General features: G+C 41.1%; 1 protein-coding gene across 1 annotated transcript; it reads right to left on the reverse strand.

Annotated features, from left to right (window-relative positions):
• Positions 1-14,485: 14,485 nt before the first annotated feature.
• LOC122070792 (acidic leucine-rich nuclear phosphoprotein 32-related protein) lies at positions 14,486-18,748 on the reverse strand. The gene is made up of 2 exons (XM_042635003.1): positions 17,283-18,748; positions 14,486-15,142 (listed from the first exon to the last, which is right to left on the reverse strand). Exons 1-2 carry the CDS (start codon positions 18,390-18,392, stop codon positions 14,891-14,893), a joined length of 1,362 nt encoding a protein of 453 aa, XP_042490937.1. The 5' UTR covers positions 18,393-18,748; the 3' UTR covers positions 14,486-14,890.
• Between the last annotated feature and the right edge of the window lie 2,808 nt (positions 18,749-21,556).

The following is a 21,556-nucleotide window of genomic DNA, read 5'->3' on the forward strand; positions in this document are numbered from 1 at the left end:
AGTTTGAATGTGCTCCTATATTTTAATAGGTTTTTTGGTTCACACGACCCATTGCAGCAAATGCTTGTCAAAAAGCGTTTGTAGCAACTTTAGAGATCTTAGCTTTAACATCAAAGAATATGGAGCTCCAAATCTTTCCTAGAGGCTGAGAGTTGGAGGCCTATTTCTTATGGTTTCTTTCCATCCAAATTTGATTGATAGAAGCACAAAAAGCTAGCTTGGCACCTGGTCATAGATAGTCTTCCCATAGAAAGTCATATCCATCCATATCCACTTTCTATGGAAAGGAAGGATTCTTCTTCTCGACTGCCAACATTTAGAGAGGACAAGATTCCAGATGGAGGAAGAGACAGGGCATGCAAAGAAGAGATGCTTAATGTCTTCTGGCTCAGACCCACATAGATAGCAAACTGGGGATACAGGAATCCTTCTCTGGATGAGGAACGCTTGCATAAGGAGGCAATTCGTGAAGATTCTCCAAGCTGTAAAGCTTTGCTTGGGAATGTGATGCTTGAACCATATGAGCCTGTGCCAAGGGGTTGGGGGCCCATGAGATCTGACTAGATCCTAAACAAACTTAGCACTGAAAAGCCCAGTCGGAGAGTATATCCAAATAGTAGTGTCATTCCTTGTTTGACCAGCTGCTGGGGGGGAGGTAAGTTGTTCCAAATTTCAGCCAAATGGGCAGAGGAAGGGGTCGGGGGTCCAAGATCTGAGGATAGGACATCAGCAACCATAGCTTGCCTAGGAAGCCCAGAATTGTAGATGTTGTGAGCATTGAGAATAGTTGAGAGAAATCCCAAAGGATGCCAAGGGTCAAGCCAAAGAGAGGTAGAGGAGCCATCCCCAATACGAGAGGAGATACATCTAGCAACAACGGTTCTGAGGGAAAAGATCTTGCACCACACCCAAGAGGAGTCAGATAGAATGTGCATAGACCAAAAAGAGCCCTTCTTTATTAGATAACCCAATCAACGCACATGCTCTTCTTCTTGGAGGCCACTTTCCAGATAAGCTTTAATATTCTCGCACAGTTGACATCCTTGATACGACTGAGGCCCAATCCCCCTTCATTTTTGGGAAGGCACAGTGCAACCCAACTTAGAGGACAAAGTAATCTAGATAAGTCATATCATTTCAAGAGGAAGGCAACAAAGATTATGGATTTGGGTAACCCATAGATGCTGGACCAATAAATGTAGGAAGCTTGAAGAACAGCTCTAACGAGCACTAATCGCCCTGCGAATGATATGAATTTCCATTTCCATAGCTGAAGCCACTTCCTGATAAGATCAAACATAGGAGTGCAATAATGAGTAAGCCTCGCAGGAATAAGAGGTAACCCCAGATCCCCAGATAATTGACAGGAATGGACCCCATCATAGAGCGAACCTTCTTAAGAATATAGAACTTCGCCTCATCCGAAATCCCTGACAGGAAAATAAGAGATTTCCTTGGATTCTCTACGTGCTGGAACACCATCCGTAATGACTTAATTCTTGTTGTGCGTAGTTTCTTCTGTAACCCCAATCAAATCAATGGGATCGATCACACTTTCCCCTACCTCATCCCCAAGGAGGAGGGTGCGATCTCCATAAATGACTTCAGGCCTATCTCTCTTTGCAACCTCCTATATAAGTTCATTGCTAAGATCTTGACCAATAGGATTAAAAAAGTCATTGATTCCCTAGTTAGCCCAAATCAATCCACTTTTATTGCTGGCGAAAGTATTTCGGATAACATTATGCTTTGCCATGAGATTATTCGCGGTTTTGATCGTAAGTCCCACTCTTCTGCTGCTGCTCTCCTCAAAATTGACATTCACAAAGCCTTTGACACAATCAGCTGGCACTTCATCTCTAATACCCTGCTCCAAATGTCTTTCCCTGCCTCGTTGTCCACTGGATTCGTATTTGCATCTCCTACCCTAGGTTTTCTATCCTTGTCAATGGTAGCTCTGCCGGGTACTTCCCCTCGGGCCGCGATATCCGGCAAGGCTGCCCCCTTTCTCCTCTTCTCTTCTCCCTTTCTTTAGAAATCCTCTCTTACTCCATCCAATCAACCACTGACATCCATCTCATTGCCCCCATTCCCAAATGCATATCCTTTCTCCTCTCCCATCTGGCTTTCGCTGATGATATTATAATCTTCTCAAATGCTGACCCTCTCTCTATCTCCACTATCATAGACATGCTCCATTCCTTCGAAACCCTCTCGGGGCTTAGAATCAATCTCCTCAAATCCAACATCTTCCTCTTCGGTGTTGGGAATCTCGAGAATTCAGCTAGGTTCCTTGCCTGTTAAATATCTGGGTCTTCTTCTCATTTCCACCAGTCTTTCCTCCCATCATTGCACCTCCCTACTCGATTAGCTCAGGATAAAAATCCAACTTTGGAAAGGCAAACTCCTCTCTTTTGCTGGTTGGCTTACTCTCACCAGATCGGTCCTCCAATCTATGTATATCTATTGGTTAGGCACCTTTGTCCTTCCAGCTTTTGTGATTAAATCCTTTGAAGGTCTCTTATGATCCTTCCTTTGGAAGGGCTCCGATTCCTCTAAATTCCTTCGGCCTCTCAGTTGGAAAAAAGTCTGCCTTCCCAAATCCGAGGGAGGTTTATATATAAGAAGAATCAAGGACAACTCTGCGGGTGTCCTTAAACTCATCTGAAAAATTGTGTCCAAGCACAAAAGCATTTGGGTTGATTGGATCCTTGTTGGGGCCCTCAAACATCACTCCCTCTGGACTGCCCCCTCCATTGTTGATGCCATTTGGATCTAGAGAAAGATCTTGGAGTTCAGGACAATCGCTATCTCAACAATTTCCTTCTCCATTGGTAATGGTTGGACCATCTCTCTCTGGAAGGACCCCTGGCACCCTTCAGATGCTCACAATTTCCCCCAGAGTTATTTATTCTTCTGGCCTCCCTACCAATGCTTTTGTCTCCTCTATCCCCTCCCCCACGGGTTGGATCCCTCCCTCCTTATCCCCCTCCTCCTCTCCTTGATATCTGGTCTTCTCTCCTTCCACTTCCCCCTGGTCATCTAGGAAGAGAAGATAAATGCATCTGGCTCCCTTCCTCCAATGGGATCTTCACCTCTGCCACTGCTTGGTCCTTCATCAGATCCCCTTCTCTAGTTGTTCCTTGGCATAAGCTATTCTGGTTTGAATGCCACATCCCCCGTTAAAGCTTCACCATTTGGTGATGCTTGTCCGACTGTCTCCCCACCCAATCCTTCCTCATCAACCGCCACATTCCTGTCAACCCTTCTTGTTGCCTCTGCCCCTATGGAATGGAGGACACCCCTCATCTCTTCTTCTGCTCCCTCTCTGCTTTTGTTTGGAAAGTTGTCTTCTCCAAATGTTGGCCAACGAGGAGAAGTATTCTTCTCTTCCATAATGAATGGAACTGGATTGATATGACCTTCTCTGTCTCCACCATTTGTGATATTGTTGGTAAATTGGCCTTTTGTGCTACAATCAACCATCTCTGGATGGAGCGTAACATTCGTAGGTGGACCCCCAAATCTCGCTCCTCGGATATGATTTGGAAAGCTATCTTCTTTGATGTTACCTCCAAAGTTCATGCCCTCCCAACTCGGCCCGTCCCCTCCTCCCCTAGAAACTCCCACATCATTACTTCTTAGAACCTCCAAGTTGATCTCATCCATACTCCCTCTGATAGTATGTATGCTTCCCCCCCCCCCCCACTTTGTATCCCCTAGGCATTTTTGTTTAGCTACTTATCTTTGTTTTCCCCTGGTGGGTTGGCTTCTCCTTGTTGGCTTTAGCCTTCCCTCCCCCCTTTTCCTTTGTATATTTTTCTCCTTTTGGTAATGGATTATTTATTCATCAAAAAAAAAAAAAAAGCCACCTACAACGGATGTTATTGAAGATGTCTTGGATGACAATTACAAGACTACCTGTCGTGGTACCGGCTATCACACTTTCCTTGTCAAGTAGAAGGGCCGTCCTCGCAGTGACTGTACTTGGATCCGTGTTGATGATTTCAAACGACTTGATCCCGACTTGTACTAGTGCTACATGTCCCTTACCCATTCGTCGGAGACGAATGTTTTCAAGCTGGGGAGAGTTGATGCAACATTGAAGACCTATTCAAAGAGGAAGAAGAGGGTCGACCATGGTGGCTAGTATGGGTCGACCAGGCCCTGATTTTAGGCGCACGGTTGGGCATTGATGGGGTTATTAGTTTCCATAATTAGTTTCTAATTTCAGCTCCTAGTTAGTTTCTAATTTCTTATTTCCTAGTTTTTATTTTTAATTTTAGTAACTAGAGAACTTGTGTTTATTTAGTTTCCTATTTCAGTTTTTGGGAACTAAAGGTATTTTCTATTTCTTGTAATCACCCCATCATTATTATAAATAAAGGAGAAGGCTCACTATAGCCCACGATTTGATTATTCACAGAAAAAAAAAAAAAACTTGCTTGCTGGTCACTGCTATGCTACTGCTGGGTATGCTGTGTGTCTGATCACAGTGGAAGGGAGTGGTGTTTGATCCATTCGACACTCTGTGGTGGGAAGCCCGAGTGGATCCTCTTATTGTTCTTCAAGTCTTTTCAAGTTTATTTTTCAAGGATCTTCTGTTGCCATCTAACCAAGTATTTTATATTTAAAATTCTGCCCAGACAGCAAGTATTTTATATTTAAAATTCTGCCCAGACATCTCTGTCAAAGTTGCAGTCGGCCTCCTCTGTTAGGAGCAGTTCCATCCATGGGTTTGCTCCCTAATTCTGGCTGATAGTCCCTCCCTATCTAACTAAGGGTCGACCCAAGTCTTGGCTGTTTCTGTCCAGCCAGTGGTGAGATATTCAAAATCATCATATTTTTTTCTTCTAGTGATCTGCCATAACCAGAACTGAGATCGATTGGCCTGGTTTAACTCTTACTGTTATTTTAAACTATGGTTCATTGATTACAGTTGTTTGAACCTATTTGAACTAATTTCAGTCCCTGGTTTATCCATATCTGGCTGACTGTTCTACCCTAAGTATCACTGGGTATTAAGATCGACAGCCTGCTGGTTTGTTTTAGATTCTGCTGATGTGATTTTATTCAGAATTGTTTGGTCCTTGAAATTGTTATCTGTTTTATTATGGTTATTGGAGTTGTTGGGTGATCGATTGGGTATTCTTTGATTAAAAGTTCCTGCAGTTGAGACCTGGTTGGTTCACCTTCCCTTGTCTACATTAGCTCCTCCTTCACTGCGCAAGTCGTTGGTTTGCTGTTTAGACGTAGAACACAACCTCAACCTCAAACTCAAATTGTGGTTTGTTAATGCCCTTATTTTTGTTTTTCCTGAGAATGCATTTCCCTTCTCCTTTTATTCTCCTTTGCCCCTTCTTTTTGTTTTGGTTCCAAGTTAGTCGCCCGAATCCCTCCTTTAAATAATAATTCACTTTCTATCATTCTTTCTTGTCTTCCTACATAGCCATTGAGATTCTGATTATTTATGACTGATATATGTTCAAAATTGCCATTTTCTTCCTACTTTTTGCTATTTTACAATTGGGTGGGTTCATAATGAACTCAAACATGGTTTCCGAACCCCGGGATTACATCAGTATGTGTAGGCAGTGAATATATTAAGATCTTCATTAACTTAGGAGTTAAAAAATGACCAAGTCTATTAAAAAAGAAAAAGACTGTTGGAACTTTAAGCTCTGTACTGTATTAGAATGTCATGCACAATTGTAACATAATTGTTTCTATTTTAGCCCAACTTTTTTTCATGCTGAACTGTCGCACAAGCATTCGTACCATAACCAGATGAAGAAAAAGAATTCTAGAGGACACTAACTGTGGTCAATGAAATAAGTTGACCTTTCTGGTGCCTTTACTTAGTTCCCAAGTGGAACCAAAGGGATCTGTTAGAGGAGCATAAGGGAAGTAAAAGCTCTTTTTTTTTAAGGAAGTAGAAGTCACGTTTCAACTTTCATCACCTTTGTTGAACTATGGCTGTTGTCATTGTTTCCAACACAATGAGCAACATAGTCAATTGGTGGATGACTTGTGTGCAGTTTGGGTAGAGCAGAGAGTTCAGGGAGAGACATGGCAGTGGTAAAGAGTAGTTACAAAGATCAGTCAACAGTCAGTGACATGGTATATGATGTATAGCATAGTGAGATGGCACAGATAGTGTACTGAGTGGGCAGACCTGGCAGAGGCAGTACAATGGTATGGCAGTGTTGGTAGTGTTCACTGAGTGATTTGGCTGTCTGGGGACATCTCGCAGTGATTAGGTAGATGAGTCAGTTTCGGGGTCAATTTGGGCAGGCCAAATAGCAGAGTTGGAAGATGGTTCAAACTGGAAGGTTTTAGAGCATCATGCCATCGTTCTAACGCAGATGGAATCATGTTGATCCGATTCCAGATGAGGGAGTTATGACCATTTTTGTACTATCACTGTAGGAGTGCCAAGTGTTTGAAAAAAATGCCCCAAAGACGTGCCACACACTCTTGGATATGATTTTGTGTAATGTGATGAAGAGTGGGGCCCCACCAGATGAGATAACAATGTCATTGATGTCTGGATGATGTGACATGCATGATATGCATCATGGAATGTGCATGATGACAGAGCATGCATCATGGCGTTGGGCATGATGATGATGCTATAGTGACATGGCATGAAGAATGGTTGTGTTGATGGTCATGCATGATGCGTGTAATTGTGATGGCATGCATGATGTATGCATAGTGATCGTGCATGTGAAGGCCATGTGTATGAAATGACATGGATGTAATGATGGGATGGGTCGATTAAGGCTAAAAATGGCTAAGTGGTTGGACACCCTTGAATTATTCTAGTCTTATGTTGCAAAGAATGGTTCAAAATGAATTCTCGAAGATGTTGGATCGACGACTTAGAGATGAGACACGTTGCTGAGATTCCGATCCAAGGAATGTGGTGATTTTGCATTGACAACCTTTTTAACAAGAAAATCTGATGTTTCAGTTAACCAATTTGGTTTCATGCCACATAGATTTACTACTGAAGCCATTTACCTTTTTAGAAGACTAATGGAAACGTATAAAACTGCCAAGAAAGACCTACACATGGTCACTATTGACTTGGAAAAGGCCTATAATAGAGTTCCTAGAGAGTTAATCTAACATTTCTAAAGAAAAGAAGGGCATCGAGCAAATATGCAAACATTATTAAAAATATGTATGATGAGGCGGTGATTAGTGTGAGAACCAAGAGTGGTCAAGGGAGTGAGTTTCCATTTACTCTTGGGCTTCATCAAGGATTAACTTTAAGCCCTTACCTATTTGTACTTGTAATGGTCTAATGGATGAGCTGATCAAAAGCATTCAAGGAGAGGTCCCATGGTGTATGTTATTTGCCAATGACATTGTGCTATTGGATGACACAAAAATAACGCTCAATGATAAACTAGAGCGATGTAGATCAACTTTGGAATCAAGAGGCTCTAAGATAAATAGAACAAAGATGGAGTACATGATGTGTAACTTTAGCCACACTATGATGGATAATTACATGATGACCATTGAGGGGAGAGAGATATTGCAAAGTGACTAATTTAGATATTTGGGATCTATCATAAATAAGAAAGGCGATAGAGGATGATGTGTTACATAGAATTAATGTGGGATGGATGAAGTGGAGATGTACAACTGACGTGTCCAAAAAAACTTACGGGAAAATCCTATAGTCTTATGCCAAGCTATGATAATGGTGCGAAATATTGGGCAGTGAAGAAGCGACATATCAATAAGCTGTCTGTAGCGGAGATGATAATGTTAAGGTGGATGTGCGGGAAAACTAGGAAAGATAAGGCAAGGAATGAAAGCATTATAGCGGAATTGGGAGTTGCCCCAATCTATGATAAACTTCGGGAAAGGCGTTGGAGGTGGTATAGCCATGTTCAACGGAGGCCATTGGATGCACCAATGAGGATTGATATGATCCATATAGAAGGATGTAGAAGAGCTAGAGGCAAACTAAAAATGACTATACGAGGAGTGGTGAGGAAAGGCATGGATAGGTTAGGCCCTGCTCCAAGTATGACATCGAATAAAGCGGATTAGAGGTCCAGGATCCGGGTAGCTGACCCCATCAAGCTGTGTCTATATGAGTTGCTTCCTATCACTTATTTTATTTTATTAATTTTTCCCTTTTTTCCAGTCCTTGCTTGGATCCTGTAGCCGACCCCATAAAGTTGGGATAAGGCTTTGTTGTTGTTTCCTTGTTGGTTGGAACCCTTGCTCTTGTACTCGAGTTGAAGCAAGAGTTGCATCTCTTGGACCATTGTAGTGGTAAAAAAAGTGTAGGGTATTGGTTATAATATGAAACCCTGTTTAAGGTATTACCCCGTGGAGTAGGCACAATATTGAACCATGCATATCTAGTGTCAATGCATGTATGCTTATTTCGATATGTTGAAATGAATTGATGACAGCATGGTTGCACAGTCTGGTAGGACTGGACAGTTTGTGGTTGCAAGGCCGATTTGCATACGATTGTATGTGGTTGTTTGTATGTGCCGGCAGAACAGTTGTCAGTGTATTGGAAAATGTGCCAGTGTCATTAGAGTTCCAATCAACAAGGGAGTTTTGAGTGAGTGCCAACAGTGAGGGAACAAATCAGTGTATGCATGGGGAAGTCTGACAGTACGAACAGTGTGTGCCAACTATGAGTGCCAGTAGTAAGGGGAACATGAATGGAGTGTGAGAAAGAGTGCTGGCACCAAATTTGGGAGAATGTTTGGGGACCTTGATTCACCCCCCCCCCCCAGTGTCACCTGGGATTTACAGCCTTAAAAGTTGGGATATGGTGGGGAAGAACAAATAGTGTAGAGCAGGGGAAAGCGAAACAAAGAAAAATTACCACCATTTTTTTTTATAGGTAGAACTATTACCTTAATTAGGCAACGACTGCTGCTGTATTGATCCATGGAATCGCATTCTTCGCTAGTGGCTCCACTATTAGGTTCCCATCTAAGGTGTCCATTTAATGAGGTTCTAAATGCGGACACCAACACTGCAGTGTCTCATTATTCCTTGATAACGGCAAGGATTGACTGACTGCATCCCTAATAACTGTCCATCGGTGTTTGTCCACTATCAGACTAAGCCCCTCAGGTAAGAGCTAATAGCTTGGCTGTAATCCTTTCTCCTGGAATGGAAAAAGGAAATAATATTTGGCTTGTCTCTGTTTCCCCATGAAACCAATTGTTTTGCATTTGTCTGAAGGACCCTTGTAAATGTTGTCTTAGGATTTTTTACCCCCCTCTCTCCCTCTTTTCTATAGAGCAGAAATAGCAGGCAGCATGAGTTTCAGCTCAAGCAGTTTTGTGGAGTATATTTAAGCAGTAGAGCCCCTGTGATTTTACTTATTTTTAAAAGAAAGGCCTAGGCCAGGTTAATTCAAATTCAAGTTATCCATGTTCTTGTTTCTTGATTCCTCTGACAAGTTTCAACATTCTTCTGTTTATTCCTTTCTCCCAAAACTATTAAATAGAATCTAAAGGACTAACCATACAATACTGTGTTTTATTATTTTGGAAGTGCAACTGTTCAAGATCCTGAGGAGTCTTGTTCCTCTTTTGTTGGAAACTAGTACCCTCTTGTAGGCCTTTGTATCGGTGAAGATTATTAGATATGTTCTTAGGGTCAATAACAAATATGCATATGTCCATTAGAGACAATAACCTGCAATTTGGATTGAAGTTCCATGAATGTCTTTTATTTCTTGGAAGGCTTAGCCTGTAAAGCTGTTGTCAAGGAATCATCTTTTTTACCTATGTAAATAACTTGGAGAGGTTGTGTAACTTTCTGAAGTGTGGCCCACACACAGCCAGGGGGGAAAGAAAAGGAGCGGGGATATAGGTCTTCCAGATCCTTGGGCGAGTGGTCTCAGTTTTTTCTGAGATTGACTTTTTTGTTCTTCCAAAACCTTTCTTTTTTTGGTATGCCACTCCGAACCGCAAGCAGAGCGAGAGAACTAAGTGGGCTGTGGTGATGTCAGAATTTGCACCTATTGGTATCTATTTAGTGATCAGTCCGCTAGTTTCTTTGATCCCACTCGGTGTTCCTTTTCCATTTGCTTCCAATAGTTCTACCTACCTATTCACTATAATTGCCTCCAGGTGAATTATCAATTTGGACTAGAACCAAGCTAGCTTATGCCTACAGGAAATTTAACGAGGAAATAATTGATTGATCTGATTACCTCTGTGCGCATAATGTGATCTGCATTTATAGGGACAATCCCAATCCTTAGATCAGAACCTTGCATTGACAATAGCCTGGGGATGAGCTTCAATGTTTGATTTATTAGCGGGTGCATCTTGTTGCAACCCAAGTGGTGTATTGAGAAGTTGTAAATGGAGGTTTCAAGAGTCGAAAGATCAGATCAGCTGGATGAAATCTGTTAGAAGTCTATCAAGGGAAAGGAGGAGTTCAGCGTAAGTCTTTTTTCTATTCCTAGGACTCGTAATAGCTATTCTATTTAATGAATGAAGGAGGGTAACCTTAGTCAAATTGATTGGAACTCCTTTGCTCAAATTTCAGGACTCTTTCTCTCTCTCTGTCTCTCTCTCTCTCTCTCTCCCCCCCTTTCTTTCTTCTCTTTGTAAACTCCAAGTAGGATGAGCTTCAACTTTGATTGTCCTTTCGTCTTCTTCCCTAAAGACCTTTAATTCAAGGAAAAATCAGCTTTCAAAATACTTTCAGAAAACAACTTACTAGTATATCTTCTTCTTTCGTTTTTTTTCTTTTTTTATTCATTTTTGTCTCAGGCAATCTAATGACCTTGTGTTTCTGTTTAAGCAAATTGCTCACCTTGTTATCATAGGAAAACTAAAGCTTAGAACTCTAATACTTGGCTGGATATATTAAGTTATCTCCATTTATTGGTTGTGCACCCATTGTGTCTATCTCTTCTTTTTTCTGAAATGACCCTCATATCCTTCCTAAATGATATTCCATCATGTGATCTTATTGGTGTTATCCGCTAATATACTTGATATGGGTGGCATGCCTAGCCTTTTCCCAAAAAGAAAAAGAGTGGTAGACATAATAAAATAAAGGACAAGAACTCCAAGGCCAAGAGCCAGTGCTATTTTCCTCTTCCTCCTATCTCTTTCGTTCTTCTTGTAGTTCTTTCAATCGCATCAGTTTTATCACCACCACAACCACTGTGGAAAACTCCTCTCTGATGCAGTGAGTGCATTTCATGGCCAGGAATGAGGGGTTTAGTCTCAATCGGTGGGGTGATATATGGTTGTTGATCTTATGACTTAGGAAGAACATCTCCACCCTTAAGTTCCGGGTTTTGGGTTGGATGGCGTCAAATGTATTCAATCTTGCACTGATCATGTGGGGCACGTGACACAAAGTTAGGAGGAGTTTATACAGTGAGTGCTCTTTAACTATTATCTAGAATATGTTCAATTAGTTATTAGTATAGAAATATCGTAAAGATTTGCACAATGTCTCATCTACAGAAATCCAGATTGTGTCATCCATAAAATGGATTGATTCTTTATTTATTTTCTTTTGACATTGGAAAAGATGCTATGAATCAATGGAATGAAGGTAAGAAAAACTAAATGAAATAATGATGAATGCTCATAATAGAATCTATTGAATCTTTTACAAAGACTAGGAGGTAGAAGTAGCAAAGTGGATTAAGGCAATGGATTATGAATCCAAAATGCATGTTCAATTCCCGTTGTTCACCCGTTTCAGCCATGTCATCTTCTCCTTATTTTTCTTTTGTAGAGACGAAGAAAGATATCTTGTTATTGCTTCGACTCATATTCCGCAAAAAGTGGTTCACTCTAGTAGTTCTGAACAAATCAATTACATCCACTAAGATACAAAGGCTTTAAATCCACAACAACAGAAACACCTTCTCACTCTTTCCTATACTAGGAGATTTCACTTGGAAAAGAAAATGTTCCATACTAATGGATTTAGGTCCATAACTATGGGTTCCAAGTTCCAATGCAAGAGATCTTGTAGCACTTGCAATGAGGCCCCTTACACAAGAAGGGTTTTAGTCCTACATCGGTCAGTTGGTGTATGATTGTTGAACTTATGACTTGGGAAGGGCCTTTCTACCCTTAAGCTTGGGTTTCTATCATTGTCGTCTTGTTCCATGGGTTTGCCTTGCCTCAACGAGACTCTAAAGCTCTACACCCAGAACCCCAACAGCTTCTACCCCGCTAGGAAAAAACCACTAGGGAAAAGGTGTTGTAACCCGAAAGTCACTGAGGGGGGGGTGAATAAGCGAGTCTAAATCTGATCCCCAAAACTTGTCTGAATTCTAACACGGCAAACCCTAATACACCTATCCCTGTATCTGTCCCGGTTGCCTGGGATGACTGGGAACTTGCACTGACAAGCTTGGTGTTCACACCTTCTCTCCCCTTTGGCTCTTGCTCTTCAAAGTAACCACAAGAAAACCCTCATTTGGTTTTTTCTCTTCCTCTTTGGCTTTGAGTCAATGCATCATCAACACACATTAACCACCTCTTCAAACCCTCATTAATGGAGTAAACAAAACTCTCATTGAGCAACAAAACTCATTCATGATTCTACCAACAAAGGGGGAAGCTCCTCTCTTCATTCTTCTTCTTCCCTTGGCTTAGAAATAAGATACCATCAATTCCACCCAACTACCCTTCTAAACCACCATTAATGGAGTGTAAAACAACTCACATGAAGCCTTCAAGCTTTTCAATGGTCAATAATAGAGGGAGGAGTTTCACACACAAAATCTGTACCTTTTCATTCTCTCAAACCCTTATTTTTCTCTTCCACAGTGTAGAGCTTAGAATGGTAAAGAATCTGCAATTTGGTTCACCCAAATCGGAGTTGGGATGAGGGAGATGGCCATTTGAAGTTGCAACAAAGAGATAGTCTGAAATGGAATCTTCATAGGAGTAGCGTAGGCTATGCCGGCGGCGCGTGCGACAGAGGCGCAAATTTGACCGTAGATCTCATAAGAAAGTATCTTTTAATATTAACCATCCGATTTAAATAACAGACAAAAACCTTTAGCCATTCGATAAGAATCTCAATGACGTCATGTTGACCGTTGCGTCAGCGGTTCGATTCATTGTCAATCATGGATTGGTCATGTCAGCGCATATTCCGAAAAGTTGTTGGATTGCTTTCTAAAACCTGAAACGGCTTACAGCCATAGGATCAGAATCTATTAGATCTAATTCAATCAGATCTCTTGAGATCCTTAGGATGGGGATCTATATTATGGTTCACAGGCACAAGCACCATACACAATCAAGATTAGATCTACTGCAGCGCCACACCACTACACCTGATGATCCTTGATCGAAGGGTTAGATTTAGCCACGTAGGCAGGGTTCTAATCTTGTGGCTGCTGAGATGTGCGTTGGTTCTAGAGCTAAAGATGTCTGCGTGAAGGTCATCATTGGTGGAGTGGATCAATTAACTCTTCTAAATAACAAATAAGCCCCTGCTTCCACAAACTTCAGTGCCAAAAACCCTTTATCAACTCAGACCTAGGGGTGTCAATCGGTCGGTCCGGCTCGGTTTCGATCCGGGTTGAGTCGATTTCGGTGTGGGAAAGTTGAAATCGAAACCAAACCAATAAGGAAATTCCGGTTTTGGTTTGGTTTCGATTTTGGTGCGGTTTGGTTTCGATTTGTCTTCAGTTTCTTAAATCGATTTTGTAACCGGGTTGGTTTTGGTTTTGGTCTAGTTTGGATTCGACTTTCTATACAAATGTATACAAAACCATGCAAATTTTGATTTTTTTTAATGAATTTTGGAGTGTTTCGATTTCTTACCGGTTTGGTTTTAGTTTCGGTCCGGGTTTTGAGTCGATCCTGGTTTGGTTTTGGGGTTGCAATACTCCAAACCGAACCGAACCAATAAGGCTTCGGTTCGATTCGATCCATGTTGTTATCGATTTGGTTTGGCCAACTTCACCGGTTCAATTTAGGAATTGACACCCCTAGTGAGGAGTGAAGGCAAGATCACAAAATAAGGACTGGATTAGACATAACATGTAATAAAAGGCCCATTATCTTTCCTCCAATGTTAAGCCCATCCCGAAAAATGACTTGATAAAGGGAAAATCATTTGTGAGAGAAATCTCTGACCAGCAGAGTAGCCCCTATGCCAGCAACCCAACCAATGAGTGTATATGCCTGCAAAAGTGTCGGCACAGTGGTCATTTCACACTCGTGTCTGAGGCTGAATCGGATCAGAACCAGCAGTGATCAATTCACACCAAGAAACCATAGGATCCACAAGTTCAGATCTTAGGGCCAATTACAGGTTCTTGCCTTCTTGGCACAGATTCCAGCCGATTTCATCTCAAAATCCTTGATCACCACCCAATCATGCGGCATTCTCAAGATTCAATCACATATATCCAACCACTCCCCATCTGGTAGCCCCACTTTTACCGAATATGGAAAGGTTTTTCTATAGGAGTAAAAAAAAATTATCACCAAAAGAGCACTCTACAAATATATTCACCATGTGCTGTTTTACAAAAGGCACTTTAAAACTACTCTAGACAAAGGGCGGGAAGATAAGATGTTTAAATCAAATTTCCTTTTCTTGTGTTCCCTCCAGAAACTAAACTCTTTTGAAAACCCCGGGTTGGAATTGTGAGGGGGCATCAATCGGTCATATAACTGCTATTTGAAAAAACAACTAACGGCTATATAATGGAAGTGTGCCGGGACTAAGTTACTAACGACTTTTTGAACCAAGTACCACCCACACAACATAACTGTCCAAGAAGAAGAAAAACTGACAAGAATCGCCAACAATCTCCTTCCCACTCTTCTCCTTCCACCATTGCTAAGTGACGAGCACGTCAATCAAAGCAGAGGGTAAGCTACTAATGGTGCCTGGATGACTTGGCATCTTCAACACCATCATCGTCCTCATCATCATCATCATCATCTCTCTTCCTCTTAGCCTGGGAAGAAGTAGATGGATGGGATTTCACCTTGTCACGCAGGTCATCCACATCTTCAACGTCCTCAGCATCATCATCTTCATTACCTGGCTCCAAATCACTACCTTCAGCATCTTCTTCTTCAACCTGCCCAATTGGCTGAACCAGGTACTCTGCTCCATAATCTTCCTCCTGCCATAGAAAAGAACTTCATGTCAGTCATTCAGGTGGATAAAAATCAACATTCCCCTAGTATCAGGACCAAACAAACACAAGATGGGAACATTCTTGACTGAGAAGCATTAGTTAGAGATCTCATCAAAAGCCCCTGATAACACATGCAAATCATTCTGCATACAACATGTAGGAAACAAATCCTGCTTGAACAATCTACCAAGTTACATGATATTCTGATCATGCTAACCTGGACCAAGAGCAGGGGAAAACCACAAAATAAACAGAAATCCATAAAGCAAACAGATAGGACACATTACAAATCAGATTAAAAATAACAGGATGACTCAGACATTGAAGCACCAGAGCAATATTACTCGATAAAACCTCTCTTAATCAGATTCATTACCCTAAAAAAATTAGCAAAAAATAAAATACACCCAAAACAAGATCATCCATTAAAGCACAACTCCCCCAATAAGCTGAATGTTAGCAAGGAACACGATAGCATCAAACATGTACACCTATTTGGAGATCCACAGGTTTAAAAAACTCATCCATCAAATCATACAATTATATAAAGAAAATGTTGAACATTAGTATCCAACTTACTGGGTGTTAAGGTACATTTTTTCATCCATAGCATCAAGAGATCAGAGTCTAACTAAAACTATGATACGACCAAAAGTAATATTCCAGTAATCATGTGAGGGCTTACATAAGAGAGGGCACCTATCCCATGAAGTTGATTATCAAGGATCCTCATTCACTTATCAAGTGTATCAAGGATCCCCAAATTAATTAAAATTCAAGAAATTTGAGAGAAAACAATTAATTACCAGCAGAAATCAACTGACTCACTTCACTAAGACTATTACAGCTCTATACAATCATGAAATAAGCAAGAACATCAGTCTCATAAGAAAAAGCTTCTGCTTTCCCAACAGGACATGCCACACACACAAGGAATGAAAGCTCCACCCCCACCCCAATGCCAAAAAAAACACCCTACTCCCATGCATAAGATGATAGTGATTGCCAAAGCCCTAAAATGTTTGTTATTATAATCCAAACCCTAGTTAGTAACATATTGGAATTTGCACCCCAAAAAAAACTACTTCCTGGAAGTTCAAGAACATATAAGGGAGATCAAAATAAGGATAGAAAGTTGAAAATCAAAATTTCCGAAAAAGAAAGAAACAATTAAAGGTGGAAAATTTAAATATTGAATCAAACTGGGGAAAAATTAAAAAGAAATAAAACTCTCTAACTAAACAGCTGCTAGCTGCATAAACATTAAAGAGTAGGTGTGAGAAATAATTTCACTGGTCACGTGACGTCTCATTTTTTTTCCGGTGCTTATGAAATCCTTCCATCTGATAGGGGTGTGTAAGATTTCTATTACCACCGTTTATTCTATTCAGAAGCACCAAGTTAACAGTGAGAAATGTTTTCACTGGCAATATAAGAAACTAACCAGCTGGTGTTTACCAAATCCTTGTTCGGGTGTGTAAGAAAAATCAATTTACTACTACTTTTTATTGAGAATTGCTTTGGTAAGATGTATCAAGAAACAGCTAGTTATAAAACTGAATGCGGACATGATGGGAATAAAGGACCAAAAGCCTCATCACATTCAGAAGATTACGTCCGAAGAGCTCCATCCCAAACAAACTCCATGTCATCCTTACATGATGTTGGAGCTATATCCACAATAATTTCCATGGTGATGCCATAGCTAGGTTTCCTTCCCAACTAGGAGCTGGAAGTCTCCACCTTCACACAAATGTCAGCTTACTAAAATATCAATATATGCACATAAAACGTCACAAGAATGCAATTAATTAATTAATCCATCTAAATGCAATGGTGTTAAAACAGACAAATAAACATCAGGCAACCAATTATTAGAAACGCCTTCACCAGTCTACAAATATCACAAGCATGTATCAACTATACCTACACAAGGAAAATCTTCAATTAAGCTGCATGTCATATAACAAAGAAACTATCTAAGGAGCAAATACAGAACCCACAATAAACATACACTGCCGAGAAGGAAAAAGAAAAGTAAACCGTGCGTGGTAAGGAAAAATACAAAGAAAATAAACGGACTTTTGCAAAAGGAAGAGAATAAGAGAAAAGGAAACGTTCTCACCTCATCCTCCCCATCATCTTCTTCATATTCACCGGCTGCTTCAACACCCTGGTCATCCTCCTCCCCAATCTCTCCATTCTCGTCTTCCTCAGCCTGTTCACCATGCTCATGACCATCAATCTCACCTTCAGTGCTAGTTAGCCGCCCCGTACTCCCAGGCTCGGGATCTTCTTCTTCGTCCTCTACCTCCTCCTCTTCGTCATCCTCATCTTCACCATCATCATCCTCTTCAACCCCATCTTCCTCGTCATCACTGTCCTCGATCTCATGAACCTCCACAACATCCTCATCTTCACCCTCACCGTCGTCTTCATCAATTTCCTCACCAAGATCATCTTCTTCGTCTTCTACATCCTCGTCCTCATCGTCTCCATCTGTTGAGACCGCCACCCGACACCCATTAGACTGATGATGCGAACTCGATCCATTTGCGACCCTGGTGATCTCTGTCTCCTCCTCATCAGCATCGCTTTCCTCATCTTCGTCAACATCGACAAGGGTTCTTCCACCTCCAACGCTGCCACCATTACTCATCTTTCCCGACCGATCTTCACCGTCGATCTCTCCACTCCCAGGGTCATCATCTTCCTCATCTTCTTCGTCTTCCTCCTCCTCATCGGACTCGGGCCGCTCATTCTCATCAGCATCCATCTTGTCCAAGTATTTAAGAGATTTAATCAAGCCAAATACCTTAGATCGGTAATCTTTGATCCTCGTGACTGGACACTCATAGAGATCGAGAGAAACTAGCTTGAGCTGCGCAAGTGGAGCAAGGTCTTCAAGGAATTGGATTCGATTGTTGGAGAGGTCAAGGTCCCGCAGCGACTGCAAACCAGCCTCAACGAGAAATTCAAGGCCACCAGCAATACGATTATCAGATAGTATGAGCTTCTGCAAGTTCCGAAGGTGGGGAAACTTCTCTAGGGACGACACACCAACGTTTGCAATGGAGAGGTGCTCGAGGTTCCCATATTTCTCTAGCAAATTTGGAGGAGGAAGACGGCCCTGGACACATTTCACTGCCCCATCGAGGGTCAGGGAACGAGTAGAAGAGCAATCGGTTTGGCCGTCGAGCGCCGTTTCCACGGCCCTCTCCCAAAACTCATCCATTAAAGAGAAAATCCCTAGATTTCAACAATAACAACAGAAACCGAGATCGAACAAGGAAATAAACAGCACAGAGATCACATAAACACTATAATATCACGTCTCTGTAGCACAGAGAATCGAACTCAATATCTTCAAATCAAAATGGAATGAAAGGAACCCTAACAAACTCGATAATATAAGTTATCAATTACTGAAGTAGAAACCGTAACCCTAACAGCGAGTATAAACCCTAGTTCGCAGGGTGATAACCTTTCTCCCTTTCTTTCTTCTTCTTCTTCTTCACCTTCTCGTCTCTGCTGCCGTACTGCGAGAGGAGAAATCGAAACCTAAACGACCTTCGTTTATTTCTCTCTCCTCTCTCTTCTCCCTTCGTTTTATAGTGACACGAGCTTAGCCGCAACCGGCGCGGACTCCCGAGCCATGGTTACGTTTCGGAGGTTTCGAGGGTTAAGCCCCTTTCCTACGGTTCAATCGAGCATTCGAGAGAGTAAAAGTTTGTTATCCTACATCGTCGGATGCTTTCGACGCGGATTGATGACGTGGAAGAAATTGAACGGTTGAGATTTTATTTGGGTGTGTTTGTTTCTACAGAGTGGTGAAGACATGGAGGACAAGAGAGTAATTTCACCTGTTCCGATAAAATATCCGGATATTGGGGAAAATGCCTCTGACTTTTAAATAAATAACGAATATGCCACTATATGATGAGTATACTCTTCCAACTTGCCGAATGCCGAGACAGCTGTTATTCTCTACGGTGAGTGTCACGGTACGATGAGTATTAAATGATCGAGAGTATCAGGAAACGTGTCTCGACCATCTGATGTTTATGAACTATTCTACCTCACCGCGAGGCTGGTAATCATAACATGTGGCATTAGATGATCGAACGGCTGAGCAATCGTGCACCCATTTCACGCGTTGCCGCCTCCATTTTCCGTACCCGATCCAGTTCTGCAAACTCTCAAATCCCCTGACCCTCTCTTCAGCTAAGTCACGCTTTCCTTTCCATCTCCATTGAGGTAAAGATCGTTTGCAACTCTAATCTGGTACAATTCTACACATTGATGACACATGGATAGAGTGATTTAAATTATTCAGATTAATTCTATATTGATTCAATTCTAAATCAATGAGTTGAAGTTGGATCAATGTAGAATTAATCTGAAACGTTTAAATTACTTTATCCACGTGTCACCATCTAAACACGATATTGCACGGTACCATACGAATGAAGAACTGCTGACGATTTTTATCCCCATTATGGGGTTTTAAATTTTCCTCTTCAGAGACCCGCGACTATCTTCCTGCACGACCAACCAGCGACGACGGAAGAGCGACCAGTTTTGTGCGACCTCGACGGAGCAGCGACCATCTCCATTCCAGGGTTTTTGATTTCTTCCTCAGAGAGACCAGCGACCAGGTTTCTGCGACCTCGACGGACCAGCGACCAAACTTCCTGCTACCTGCTGTAAGTTAAGAAAAAAAGCTTAAAAATCATTCTAACCATGTTGTTGCTCTGGTAATGGAGTAATCAATTCATATAGCTTAGCTTATCTTCTAATTTATCTTTATTTCCATTTTTTCAAGCTCTCCGTCATGAATTCAATTGTTAGAGTTTCAAGCGAGAGATGGACCTCTCTGGTGACCATCAAATTTAATGTTTTATTATATATTTAGATAAAAATTTTGAAGTTATCTGTAGAATGAAAGAAAATAGATACGGAACGATTCATGAAGATCGATAAGCATGCACGACAAACACTATAAAATACACGTTTTAGGCATACCTGAATCCATGGTTGAAGAATAAGAACTCCTCAATGTCTTCTTGTATGCTCCTTGTATAACACGATCAATGTTGGTCTGGTCTACCCTCTTTCCCTTATGCTTTTTGATTGTTAGCTTCACTTAATGGGTTAGTGATAACTATATATAGGGGTGAGGGTAGGGACCAACCCTGCAATAAAATTAGGGTTTCCTCCCCATTAAGGAAACAATACCTTAGGTCCACACATAGAAATAAATATTTCATACGTGCTAATAGAATCCAATATCTCCATAAAGATCAATTACCAATAATATTGGATTCTTTCTGCTTACTCCATCTTTAGTCAACACCACTAAACCGGTTTTGGAAACAAATCTTTGACTATGCTAGCCCACCTAATAGAAAATCTTACATAGAATTGCTTAAGCTTTATGGATTAGAATTGTACAAGGAGGAAGAACCCTCAGGTTAAAAATTTCTGATGTTCTCTTCTTCTTCTCAGTTTTATTTTTGATCTGTGGTTTAGCACCAGTAGTAGTGTACTATAGTATCTGGAATGAATAGTTATCTGATTTAGTTCTAAAATAAGCCAAAAGCTTAGGGATTTTTGATAATGCATGTATGTAGCTATCCATTCCCCTGTTGTCATTGGAATCTAAACTCTTCATTGAAGAACAGAGAGAGAGAGAGAGAGATCTCAGCCAGTGAGTTCTAATGAATAGAGATTCTTCTATATCTGATTGCAATATGGATTCAATCAAACGGGTTCAAAATAGTTTAGCCGGGAACATATGCCTCACCTTTTTTTTTGGTGGGGGTGTTCAACCCTGGATACTCTGCCAGGAATTGTGTACCAGTGGCCTCCACACACAGTTGCAGGTTATTTTTTTTCTCTGTTTAGGCAATGCAATATTTCTTTATCCATGGGATCGTTCTATTGCATATGAACAGTACTTGGCTAATCTAGATCTAACCGAATACAAATGAGATAACTAATCATCTATAGCTTTCGGAAGGTCTCTGCATACGAGCTTCTCCTCACACTTGCAGGTTATTTTTTCCTCTGTTTAAGAAGAAATAAATAAGAAGAGAAGAGATAACTACATGCTTGCGGTCGCTGTCTTTCAATTAAGGTTTAGGTTGATATAGCCGTGCACACGGATTGTGAAGAAAAGGTTTTGGTTGAAATAGCCGTGCGAACATTCACTGCCATGTGTCATGATCACCAGCTTTGTTCCAATTAAATGGGGTTAGCTGCATGGTCCTTGTCTTTCAATCAGCTATATTCGAAGTCATATTTGATAAAAGGCTTAAGATTTGCATGTCTTTCATCACAACTTCTCCCAATATCATTTTATGTTTGCCCTTGTATCTTTTAGCTCATTCAATCTAA

Source organism: Macadamia integrifolia, unplaced genomic scaffold (assembly GCF_013358625.1).
Source record: "Macadamia integrifolia cultivar HAES 741 unplaced genomic scaffold, SCU_Mint_v3 scaffold_110A, whole genome shotgun sequence".
In the NCBI taxonomy this organism is placed as follows: Eukaryota; Viridiplantae; Streptophyta; class Magnoliopsida; order Proteales; family Proteaceae; genus Macadamia; species Macadamia integrifolia.